At 43.8% G+C, this 13,447-nt stretch overlaps 1 protein-coding gene across 3 annotated transcripts in view; it reads right to left on the reverse strand.

Moving 5' to 3' along the window:
• The window catches only part of MED27 (mediator complex subunit 27), a 174,111-nt gene that overhangs the window by 13,889 nt on the left and 146,775 nt on the right, over positions 1–13,447 (reverse strand). Inside the window, exon 6 of one of the 3 annotated variants that reach the window (XM_028715861.2) lies at positions 8,622–8,663. In XM_028715861.2, coding sequence (XP_028571694.1) covers positions 8,622–8,663 — 42 coding nt within the window. Of the gene's footprint in view, positions 1–8,621; positions 8,664–12,304; positions 12,386–13,447 lie in introns of those variants that run through there. The other 2 variants (XR_013391356.1, XM_028715862.2) reach the window with 2 other exon arrangements.

Raw genomic sequence — 13,447 nt, forward strand, 5'->3', positions numbered from 1 at the left:
CAAGTGCAAGTTGTGGGCTTACTGTGTGTGTTTTATGTTTATATTGTAATGGCCATTGGCTGCAATCAATAAAAATTAGAATCACAAAATTGAAGAGCTGGATGGGGCCCCTGAGGGTCATCTAAGTCCACCCCCCTGCAATGCATGAATTCTGCCCTCAGACATCCCTGCATGGGCTTGAACCACCAACCTTTTGGTTAACAACCTTTGAAAAATTTTAAAAATCCAGTTGTTGCAATTTCACAATTCAGCCATGCAGGATACCAATTCAATAGGCTGACCCTGGAACTGCCCATCACCTGTCCTTGAACAGATACTGTCAATATTCTGTACTTGACTCATACATGCATTCATTCCACACACCTATTCACAGAGATTAATGACAGGAATACATCTTCATATATTACAATACTTATGTGCCCTTGTACTGGAGGAAAACAATACTTTAGGACTGCAAACTTTACAGAGAGACAACCTAGATGCAAAACCAGGCCAGGATCATAGGGGGTCCAGGGTGGCTTGTGGCAGCAGCCCCTCTACTTTGAAATTCCTGTCACACTGAGACCTGGCCCAGTCTCAAGGCTAGGTGTATTCTGGAAGCAGTGTGAAAATTCTTCATTTAAACTGGGTTTTGGTGGACAGGATTGGAGTCAGTGGGTTTTAATGAATATATATACACTGAAATAGAAACAAACAAACAAACAAACAATTGTTACCAATCCCAAGTTCTTGGGTTGGGAAACAATTATTGATGATGATGTTACCTGATTCTTTTTCTTTATTTTTAAAACTATATTCACAGCCTGCTGCCAAGTTCTTGGGATGGGAAGGGAAACAATAATTAATAAATTATGTTATTACAAAAAAATAATGAAAAATAAGGGAGTTTGCAAAGATTCTATGATGTACTGTTGGGTCTCCTCCTCAAACAAAACACCCACGCACAATAATGGTTATATTTAAATGCATGGTTTTTCTATATAATCCAATGTTTAGTCCTCTGTTGTTGAGAAAGATGTAAGAAGCTTATTCTCATTCGTGCAAAGCATGTCTGGACTTGTGTTGATCCCACCATGCAGAATGTGGGCTGCCTCCCATGTTGTTTCTAGGGGTGATTCATATAGCACCCAGCAGCTGCTGTGTGTAACCCTGAAGGGAGGTGGTTGCCTGCAGCCTCTGACTATGCACTGAAGCACCCTTAAAACTATTTCCCTTTTCCAAGAAGGTTTGCCTAGTGCCAACCATGCTCCGTTTTAAGCAAAGATGCTGCTGCAGCTGATTGTGGCTGGTTAGGTTTTACTTCTTCTGCTGAATTTCTATGCTCCTGATCTGTTTTGTCTGTATTTTTTTATTTCATTGTAGAAAAGAAAAGAAAAGGTTCTACTATTTCTTTGTATACTGCCCTGGTAGCTTTGCTGAAGGGTGGCATAAAAACAGATAAATGAAACATCAGCCTTATTTTCCAAGAAACTCAGGGTGGCATCTCTATCTCTCTCTCTCTTCCCAAACCCATAGCATCCCAACAATCAGCCTTGTGCAATAGGTAGTCCAACACTCTAACCAGCACACCATTTACTTCCTTCCACTCCTGAGATCCCATCTTATCTGATAAGCTCTCACCCTCTCGGAGTCTTATGGCCTGACCAATTTCTTCTCAATCATTACTCTTGTTTTCATATACTATTTTTCTTCTGTAATTCAAAAGCGGTGAGTAAAAACAGAAAACAGAATAAAGATATACCGCATTTTTTGCACCATAACACTCACTTTTTTCCTCCTAGAAAGTAAGGGGAAATGTCTGTGCGTGTTATGGAGCGAATGCCTGTTGGTGGTGGTGGGGATCTGCTGCAGTCGTGAGCAGAGGATCCATGGTTCCCCTTCCTTCCCTCCTCCGTGGCTCGCTTTGAAACAGCAAAGCGGGAGAAGAGCCGCTGAGTGGGGAGGAGAGAGGGACAGAGAGCCTGCTTGCTTTAAAGGAGCAAAGCGGGAGAGGAGAGGAGCCGCTTACACGAGTGTAAGCGGCTCCTGTCCGGTTGGCTCCTTTAAAGCAAGCAGGCTCTCTGTCCCTCTCTCCTCCCCACTCAGCTCGCTAAGCCGGGGATGAGCGGGGAGGAGGGAGAAAAGCAGAGCCTGCTTGCTTTAAAGGAGCAAAGTGGGAGAGGAGAGGAGCCTTCTCCCCTTATACCCCTCTTCTTCATTATTAGCAGCATCCTTCTCCACACACCCCACGTGTGCTTCTTCTCCCCTTAAACCCCTCTCCTGCATTATTAGCAGCACCCTTCTCCACACACCCCATGTGTGCTCCTTGTCCCTTGAGTGCTTTTCTTTCCCTCCCCACTTAAAACGTGGTTACAAAGCACGGGTCCACATGGATCCTCAGGATTTTTGCACTGGGTCACCCCAAATTCACCATCAGATCACATAGCATGTCCATGGCTACATCTTGCACCAAAAAAATCATGCACCCACTGTTGCCTGGGGCCGCAGTGGTGCAAAAACATGGTTACAAAGCATGGATCCACAGGATTTTTGCATTGAGCTACTCTAAACTCACTGTCAGATCACATGTCTGTGGCCACAGCATGAACCACAAAAATCATACATCCACTGTTTCGTTTAGAATATTTTTTTTCTTGTTTTCCTCCTCTAAAAACTACGTGCGTGTTATGGTCTGGTGCATGTTATAGAGCGAAAAATACGGTAACTTACTGATGAAAATATTCCATGAAACAGGAATACTTTCCTCCTGATTTTTACCAGAACAGGGTACTCTGTGGCCATCACTGAGGAGGGTCTTCTACAAATTGTTCTGGTCCTACAGTGGTACCTCTGGATGCAAACGTGATCTGTTCCGGAGCCCTGTTTGCATCCAGAAGTGAATGCAACCCGCACCCGCGGGCCGCGATTTGCCGCTTCTGTGCATGCATGTGACGTCATTATGACCGTCTGCGCATGTGCGAGCAGCGAAACCCGGAAGTAATGTACTCCGTTACTTCCGGGTTGCCGCAGCGAACAACCCGAAAATACTTATCTCGAAGCTACTTCAAGCTGAGGTATGACTGTATTAGATTAAGCTTTTCTTGATGAATAGACTCTATGCAGGGCCCTCCCCTCTCAAACTGAAGCAACTGGTAGACTCCTATGGGGAGAAGCATTCCTTCAGGCAACCTCCAAAACATGGCCAGACACCAAAGTGCTAGCAGCTAGAGAAATGGGGGTGGGTAGGCAAAAACACATTTTTAAAAGTATATACCTATTTTAAAATTTATTTTAACAAAATAGATACAACAATGAGAATGTGATGTTCTTCTAGGGTTTTGCTTTTATACCGCAAAATTCACAATCTTCCTTTGAAAAAAGGGTGGGAACAAAGACCCTCAATGATGATGATAAAAAGAAAATAAAAAAGCTCTTACTTTTCCTTACTAGCTGGAGATGTGCGAGGAGCTAATAAAAAGGTTAAAGATCGGCGCTGTCTCTGCACCTGCAGAGTTTAAAATGTCAGAAAAATGTGGAGATGTGCCAACCTTTCCTCGGCTCTTTGTGTTTCTGCCCTTTCAGAGATTCCTCCCTGTATTTTTAAGCTCTATTCTCTGAGACTCACCCTGCTGGTTCGCTGGATGGTCATAAAAGCTCATTCACCCCAGAAAGGGAGTTCAAGAAAATCTCCAGGGGAACCTCTGTAAATACCTGTACATTTTAGTTGTAATGGGCCCTCTGGGAACACTCTTCCCCTATCAAATTAAACACACTCGGGGATCCTACTAATCAGGGGAAGGCACAAGTCTTGCTGACACAGGCAGAGTTTGCAAACAAAGAAGTCAAGACGAATTAAGCTCCACATGACAGGGCTGTATTGGGAAGGACGGAGGCCTTTGCTCTTTAACCCAAAAGGGCCGTGCTGTGGCTGTCTAAGAAATTAACATGTTGGCAGCTACATTGAGCAGGTAGCTCTGCAAGCTCCAGATGCTGCTTTATTGCCACTGAAGAGAGAGTAAAAAACAGTCTGGCTTCGAAAAACCTGCCATTCAAAGGAAATCAATGTTGTGATATTCCAAGGGGCTACCACATAAAGGAGTCACTGGAAACATGGCATTGCTGTTGGGAGTGGGAAAGCTTAAGAAGGATAGCACACAGATGGGTAGAAACCGTACACACACACCTGCAGTCAAGGAAATATTTATGTGGCTTCCCTGCCCAGCCCAATCCGGACACCAACTCCTCAAAGGATGAACCAGACCTCTGGCTGACCATACACTTGGGGGTGCAGGGTCCTCCACCTACAATAAAATATTTGAGGGAATCGCCCCCTAAGTTGATGGACATTGCCATTCATATGGTGTGTGCGTGCCACATCATGCAATTGATTATGTGGGGAGGGGCTTACCTGCCTCCCCCCCCAATATTTTATTCAAGTTGGCACCCCTGGTCTTCCATCACTAGCCCTGGAGATCCTGAGTCTGGGGAGGAACCCCTCAAAAGCTGCCTCCGGTGGACCCTCTTGAGAGACTTTGGGGTGAATGTGGGCTGATGAGCTCCCAGTAGAGTTTGAGAGATGTTCAGCCAACATCTGAGAGTAAAGATGTTCAGGCCCACATGGAAGTGTGTACTTGAAAGACTAAACTAGCATGTGACAGGAATAAAGAACCCCTTATGGGAAAGCATTCTCAGCTGGAATTAGGAATGGCCTTGTCTTCATGTTGAGCTTTTCAGCTGCTGGAACATCACAGGTCCTTAGCTGCCTGACCCTAAAAAGTAGAATTCTTGACTCACACTGCTAGACTGGATCTTCTCTGTTGTTGACCTCAGGACTTTCTAATGTTGCCTCTAGACCACATTTTGGACTCAGAATGATTCATGCCTGATCCTGACTGGTCTTTGACTTTGCATGCTTGACTTATCCTAACATTGTTTGGCAATACTGAGTGTGAGACCATAGCCTCCTTGGATTCTACAGGCTTGGAACCCACCCACAGACTCCCAACTCCCATCAAGCCCAGCCAACATGGCCAATGGTCAGTGTTGATGGGAGCTGTAGTCCAACAACATGGAGGGCCACAGGTTTAAGTAGGCTTTTGCAGTAATATAATGGCAGTGACAGGAGGTGGGCCACCTAATTCTGGCACTAGGCTACAGAATAAAAAACAGAGCCAGAAAGACAAAAAGTTGTGTGTAAAGTGACTTTGGGGTATTGTTGCACTTATGGAATGTTGTTGCCCAAGGGGGAAAACAGTAAATTACCAAATATTGATGTGCATCGGAGAGCATAACAAGAACCAGCTGTTGTGCAACCAGGTTCCACTAGCACAACTGTTGCATTGGATTCCATTGTTGTGCAACCTTTGAACTGCTGTCTGCTAGCACAAGGACTCTTGCAGTAGCGGAATGAGAATGCTGAATACAGCCAGATCTTTACAATTCATCAATGCCATTGACCACTGTGGGATTAGAAGGACTTCAGCTTAAGCACATTGGTTTATGTGGTCTGTGAATGGGGCTGTGTACAATGAACCTGAGGCAAGTTACATCTTACTACTGGCTTTTTAATTCCTCTGTATCAAGCATTTGAAAAAGAAAGCATTCAGAAATGTGTGTGTGTATGTGTGTGCGTGCACGCAAGTATGTGTGTGTGTGCATGAACACACACACACACACACACACACACAATATCTAATGTTGGAATCCTAAAGCATTAAGAGAGCCAAGCCTACAGCCTGGACCCATTTATAACATAAAAACCCATTTAATGGCAAGAATGAAAGCTACTCCATGGGCTATAATTAGTTTAAAGCATTATTGATGAAGGATTATCATGGATGATTTTGTCCTAAGTTGCTCTGCATTATACTCCTCGCTACCTGACACAAGGAATATATTTTTCAGAAGGGAGAGAAAGGTTTGCTTAATCCGTTAATTCTCACTTGTCTCTCGGGTAACAGACTAACTACTGTGTTATTCTGCCTCTTAATGCTAGTCAGGGAATGGGCTGCTACCTACCTCCCTGAAGCTATTCTTTGATCTGGAGGAAGCTGGCATCACAGGTCAAAATTATTTACTTCTGGGTGAACACAGAATCCTGGCACCAAAAGTTTCAAGAAATATCTATACAGGAATTATAGTGGCATGCCTCCAGGCCAGGCCAAGCTCAAGAGTCTCTTGCTGGTATTTGTTTCACAAACTTGAGCAATGGCTTTTCAAAACTTTCAATTTTTAGGAAACTATTTTCCACATCTGTTGAAGAACTTCTCCATATGTGGCATTCTAGGATGTCGCATAGGATGCTAGACAAGTCCTATTAGGCCCCTTAGTGTCATTCCATGTAAACTAGGTTCCTTAGCCTGTGTATAACACTGTCAGGCATATATTGCAGGGAGAGATCAGTAATCTTCTTGATCTTCCTACCGAGAAACCATCAATACTCTCTGACATATCACAAGGTTCCTCAGAACAGTTTGTAAGCCACTGTACCAGAGGGGGGGAAATATGACAGGAAACTAAGCAAAGTATATTGGACTTTTTAAGTTCCTTCAACTTAAGGCTTGGATCCCATAAAATGAGAACAGGTTTAGCTTAATCTTGGAATATCAAGTCATCCCCTTGGGATGGGGATTAAAACAGTTGAGGAAAATCTGCTAGTGTCTGCCATCTTTGACCTGGTCTCCTTATGGAGGTGATTTTTACTCAACACCACAGACACCATTAGGCAAGTGGTCACTTACACCACATCATCGATAGCTGTTTTAATGCACCAAAAGTCTTGTAATTCTTAGGTCATTCATCAACCCTTAGAACTTGAAATAGGCATAGAAACCAACATTTTATAGGTTTATAGGAGAATGATTTAAGCATTTCTCTCCCTGATGTGTCAAATCACATTTAAGACAGACACTTAAAATAATAATCTTTCTTATTTTCAAAGAAAAATAGTAAGTTTAAACATATACATGTAGATGCATGTGTGTGCCTGCCCACACCTGAAACCAGGACCTTCGTCACCAGCACTCTGACTTGCCAGGGAAGCCTGTCAAACAAAGCTCAATGGAATGTAGAACCAGACAGAGTGAAAATTATTACCTGCACAGGTCAAACAGGATCAAAAAGGACCTATAAAGCCCCAGGCTCAAAACCAGCTTCTAGGCCTAAGCAACTTGTCAGGAGTCCCGGTACCGTATTTTTCGCCCCATAGGATGCACTTTTTCCCCTCCAAAAATGAAGGGGAAATGTGTGTGCGTCCTATGGGGCGAATGCAGGCTTGCGGAGAGTTGCCTGCATGACGAAGGCTGGGCGTGCTGAGCCCAGCGCTCCCAGACTTCGCGCACCTCTCCGCAAGCCGCGGGAGCCCTGCACTGGGTTCCCGCTGCTTGCGGAGAGTTGCCTGTTCTGGGGGCTGGGGTCGGGGGAAGCTCGGGCTTCCCCTGCCCCTGCCCCACGCCTGGGGGGGAAATAATTTTTTTCCCTTTATTCCCCCCCCCCAAAAAAAAACTAGGTGCGCCTTATGGGACGGTGCGTCCTATAGGGCAAAAAATGTGGTATTTTGCTTTGCCCTGAGCTTTGTCTTCTTCACTGTTGTCCCAGTGCTGATGAGATCTCTGCCCTGCCTTGGGCTGACAACCTGTTTCTTGGCAACACCTGCTGAGGCCTAACATGTTGTACACACATGGTAATCTTTAGTCACCAACTATGACCCTGCCAAGCAAGTGGCTATTTACAATACAATTACTACAGTTTCAATAGCTCTTATAATGGACCAAATGTCTTGTAATTTTTGTGTGTGTGTGTGTGTGTGTGTGTGTGTGTGTATTGGAGAGTGTGTAGCAATAGCTCAACTTACATATGAAGTATAAGAACAGCAACAAGAATTCATGCCCCAAATTTACAGAAGCTTAAAATGAAAATTCACATGAAAACTGAACCATCCAACCAATCCTGGTTGTTACATAGTATATTCCTGCATGACCCTTGGGATGCCTTCCAACTCTACAATTCTATGTGTCTTTGTTTACAAACGAAGTTCAAGGCAAAAATGATAATACAGCCAACAATTGAGAAACTACATTCCAAAAGGCTACCTGCTAGGAGATTAACCAAAATTAATCTTGACATAAATGTAATATTTAAAAATACTGTAAATCCATTAATTTTTAATCTACTTTAAATGTGTTAATTACCCATTGAGAAAAGTTCCTATATTTTATCATACCCTTCCTTAATAAATGGTGCTTTTGACAATCCCTATTTTCCTGCATATTCTGGATCTATAGACTTTAACATCCTAATACTTCACAGACGTACTATAGAAGACAGAATGAAATTGAGTGTTTTCTTTTAAACCAAATTGTGAGCTCTCTGCATGCGCAGAGAATTACTTCAACCTGTTCTTAAAATGATCACCTTGCATTCTAGCACATCTGGGAAGCTCCAAGTGTGTTGAGGAAGGTGGAATCCAGAACAGTTGCCAGAACATTTAACTAAACAAGCATTCACTTACTTCAGCATGCATATGCTACCTAAGAGACAGTATGTGCACATTTTGAAAACAGTGTATATATAAGGTCATATTCAAATATGAAATAAAATAACATAACATAAAGCAGACACCATTTAGAAACAAAGAAACTTGCCTTTTGAAACACTTGATAGTTGGACTTGGACCATATGTCAAGCTGCAGAAAAAGAAAAAAGTCCCATATCATCATCATCATCATCATCATCAAATGTGTATCTTCATCTGAGGATTACAGGGGAGTTTACAATATAAAAACACAAAAATATGTAACACAGTAACATACAAAAACAATATCCCCCCCCCAGTTTAAAAGGCCATAGGTTGTTTAATTAGGCCTGGAAGAAGAGGAATGTTTTGGTCTGGTGCCTAAAGATATGCAATGATGGCGTCAGGCGAGCCTCTCTGGGGAGAACCTTCCACAGGTGGGAAGCCACCACAGAAAAGGCCAATTCTCATTTTGATGCCCTCCAAACCTCTCATCGTGGAGACAGACAAGCAAGAGCATCAGATGATGAACGCAGGGTCCGGGACGGCGCATATAGGGAGAGGTGGTCCTTGAGATATTGCAATCCTGAGCCGGTTAAGGCTTTATAGGTCAAAACCAGTACTCTGAATTGGGCCCAGAAATTAATCTGCACACAGTGCAACTGGGCTAGGATTGGTATTATATGCTCAAACTGTATTGCCCTGGTGAGCAATCTGACCACCAAATTTTGCAGCAGCCTTCTTCAGAGGCAGCCCTATGTATAACACATTGCAGAAATCTAACCTAGATGTTGCCAAAGCACGTGACAGAAATTAGGTTAGCCCTGTCCCGACAGGGGTACAGCTGGGCCATCAGCCAAAGCTGATGGAAGGCACTCTGCCCCACCAAGGCCACCTGAGCCTCAAGTGACAGCAATGGATCCAGGAGTACTCCCAAACTGTGTACCTATTCCTTCAGAGGGAGTGCAAACCCATGAAAAATGGGCAACCTTCAATCTATCCAGTCCAGAGAGCCACCCACTAACAGTGCCTGAGCCTTATCCGGATTAAGCTTCACTTTACTGGCTCTTGTCCAGTCCATTACACACCCACTGCCACACCTGCAGATGCAAAGGGGGAATAGAGCTGTGTGTCATCAGCATAATGCTGACAACATACTCCAAAACTCCAGTTGACCTCACTCAGAGGTTTCATGTAGATAAATGTTCAACAACACAAGGGATAAAATCAAACCCTGAGGAATCCCAAATGGAAACGAAGAGCACTCACCAAGAATCACCCTCTGGACCATCCAAGTAGGACTGAAACCATCACAAAGTGGTGCCACCCACCCCCAACTTGGACAGTCGCTTCAGAAGGATACCATGGTTGATGGTATCAAAATACACTGAGAGGTTGGGGAGAATTAACAGGGACACATTTCCCTTGCCTGCCTCTTGACAGAGATCATCATGCAAGGTGACCAAAGTGGTTTCTGTGCAAAAACTGGGCCTAAATCCTGACTGATAAGGATCTAGAAAAACTATTTCCTCCAATAGCGCCTGGATCTGACCCGTGACCACTCGCTCAAGAACCTTGCCCAAGAAGGGGAAATTGGCAACTGGTTGGTAATTACTTAGATTTTCTGAATCCAGGGAGAGTTTCTTAATGAGTGGTTTTGCTACTGCCTTCTTCAAGCAGACGGGGCCCTCTCCCTCTCACAAGGAAGCATTAATACTTCCCTGGTCCAGTCAGCTGTCCCTTCCCTGTTAGTTTTTCTCAGCCAAGAGGGCCATGGGTCCAGAACACAAACTGTCACCCTGACCAATCCAAGCACCTTGTTTGCATCCTTGAGACTTTCTAACTGAAACTCTTCCAACATAACAGTATTCTGGACATCTCTTGAAATTCATCTGCTGTAACAGTAGAGTCAAGGTCCTGGCGGATGCAAGCAAGATTAACATACATGAAATATTAAGAAACACAGATTCATTCCACCTTTTTTATTAGACTGATTCCTATTGGAATTATTCCTGACAAGCAAATTTAAACTGGAATCCTAAACCTTTCCACTAGATAAGGGGTTCAGTGCACATGCAATGCAAGGCCTATTCAGGCATCCAGCCTCACAGGAGGTAGGAGCAGGGCTGGCCCACTCACAAAGCAAGGTGAGGCAACTGCCTCTATCAGCAGAATCCACAGAAGCGGCAAATCCAACCTCTGAGGAATGCATTGCCCTCTGTTGCTGCTGCAGTGCCAGGGTTCCTTGTAGGCCCAATTTGCTGCCTCCACAATGGCCTCTTGGCAAATAGGAGGGACTGCTGGTCTTCCTCCTATGGAGGAAATCACAGGAGCTGCCCTCTGGGGTCTCCTGGACTCTGCACCTGCCTTTGATATTACCAGTTCTACCATCAGGTAAGGTTGCTTTGACCCTCATCATTGTTCCTGATGTATATCTTCACTCCTCCCTTCTTCCCTGGTGTGGGGGACACCATTTTATGGCTTGCCTCAGGTGCTAAAAGGTCTTGGGCCAGCCCTGAGTGGGTGAATGGGTCTGTGCATGTCAAGCCTGCATAGCACCCAAACCATTCCCTCACAAATGCTACCTGCATGCTAGAGATATGCCTATTGTGGAACAACCTCCTGAACATGTATCAGCTGTCCCTGTGAGCTGTAACTCTGAGTGCCAGCACTTTAAAATGGGTACTGGAAATACACTGGCAAACAGCATAATTAGTACAATATAGACGTAATGTGAACTGACTGCCTGGCACCGAACAGTACCTAGGTGGCCACAGTTTTGCACCAGCTGAAATTTCCAAACCGTCTTCAAAGTCAACCTCATGTTGTCTGGGCAGCCTCAGTTCATTACAATAGTCAGGATCCCACTAGTGCATGGATAACTGAGACAACTGGCATACCTTTCCTAGCTCCTATAAAGGATTCTTGGCTGCCATCATCTGGGCAAACTTGGTTGGTCCTTCAGGGGAGAGTGCAACCTCAATCGAAGACCAGCCAAAAACCTCTATCCAGAGTAGTATGTTTCCCTACTTATAGTGCCTCTATTTTGGCTGGACTAAAGTCTCTGCTTGTTCTCCCTCATTCAGCCCAAACAGCTTCCAGGCACCAGTTCAGGAGTTCAACAGCCTCCCTGGGATGAAGAGGTGGAAAAAGGAGATACAGCAGTGCCATCTGTATATTGCTGATGTTTCAGTTCACATCCCTGGGTGACTTTCCCGTTTGCTACTAGGCTAGAGCTTAAATGCAATGCTGTCCTCACATACCTGATTGAGTGCCAATCTTGCTCAAATGGTCGCACTTATGAAGACAAACCAAAAGCCTTGTTTATCTTCTGCTGTTTCTTCTGTAATAATTTAGGCTGCTATCCTAACCTCACATAATTAGGAGTAAGCTCTATTGAATTCAACAGGACTTATTCTGAGTAGACCTACTTAGGAATGAACTTTTGCATGAGCATCTGTAGAGGTTTTCATGCAATTACCTATTGCTGTACTGCCACAATATAAACTCATACAAACAAGTCCTCCTGGGCTACTTCACCCTCCACGTAGACAGCACAATCGCTTCAATTCATTTGGAACAGGTTGTGCTGATCCATGTGAATATTTAACAGTGTCAGAACTGTGTCTGTAACAAGGGCATCTCTCATAAAGCCTTGATGCAGCCTTGTGTCCACAACATAAGCAATTCAGTGACAAGTGACACAGAAAACATTTAGCTGAATTAAGCCAGAAAACTGGCCTACAGGGACCAAATAAAATGCCCCCCCCCTGAATATTGTATTTAGATTCCTGGGAAGGAGAGACCTTTGTTAAGCAGAAGTTAAGGTCACAGGGTAATGTTATGCACACACCTGAGATTCAGATGCCTTTTACATTTTTCAAGAGCAGCGGGCTGAAAAAGCAATACATTTCAATATTAAAACACAGTAAAGTCTTGCAACTGGATTTTGGGGTTTAAAGGATTGTGGAGAGCATGGATTAGTGAAATGTGCCACTAAGTAACTGAGTTCAATTTTATGTAGATGGTTGCTATGCTTTTGGTAAAGCTGGGGGTAGATCAAGACAAACTCCTTGCAGTATTCTAGCAGCCCACCCCAACAATCACAAATTTATGGCTCACTCCTTTTCAATTCCAAATATCTTGCACTAGCTCTGTTTTTCCTCTCCTATCTGGAACACACCCCACCTCATTTAACATTCTTGTAAATATCATTATTATTTATTCATATGACACCATCAATATGCAGGTGCTTTAGAGAGTACAGGAGGGCAAGCCCTTGCCCAGAGGAGCTTGAAATCCATAAATCTGGCACAGGAGAGACAACAGAAGGTAGAGAAGTGGAGGGAGAGGTAAACATGGAAAAACTGGTATTTAAGATCTAGCTATGGTTGAACCATGGGAACTAGAGGGTTCTGCCAAAGGAGGATTCATGCTCTTTCTCAGTTCCACTTTCAGCTCTGTGAGTTTTTCAAGGCTCAGATTAATTCTACTTGATCCAACTTTTACTCAGATCCCTTGCAAAAGTGGACACTCACTTTCTTTAGGAGCGGCTATTCCATGGGGAGAGAGAAGAGAAATGTGACCATGGGACTAAATAGGTTGGCAACCTCTAGTTTCAAGGCTTACTCTGGCTCCATGTTAACTGGAATGATGGGGTTGCTTTTACGCTATGCTCTGAGTAGCAGCTGTACCTTCCACATATGTGATGATGACGATGTTTATTTATCTTTCTTTTCTCCAAACTAGTACTCAATGTGGCTTACACAAATTAAAACAACACAGATATAGTACAGAAGACTAACAACATCTCTTCTCCCACCTATCTTCTCTCCCAACCTTATACTGTATACAACATTAACGCCTCACATTGAATGTAACTCATCTGTAGAAAAGACTCTACGACCTGAAAATAGAGACAATGCATGCACTTTTGTAATCCAATAAAATCTTTAA

Source organism: Podarcis muralis, chromosome Z (assembly GCF_964188315.1).
Source record: "Podarcis muralis chromosome Z, rPodMur119.hap1.1, whole genome shotgun sequence".
NCBI classification, from domain to species: domain Eukaryota; kingdom Metazoa; phylum Chordata; class Lepidosauria; order Squamata; family Lacertidae; genus Podarcis; species Podarcis muralis.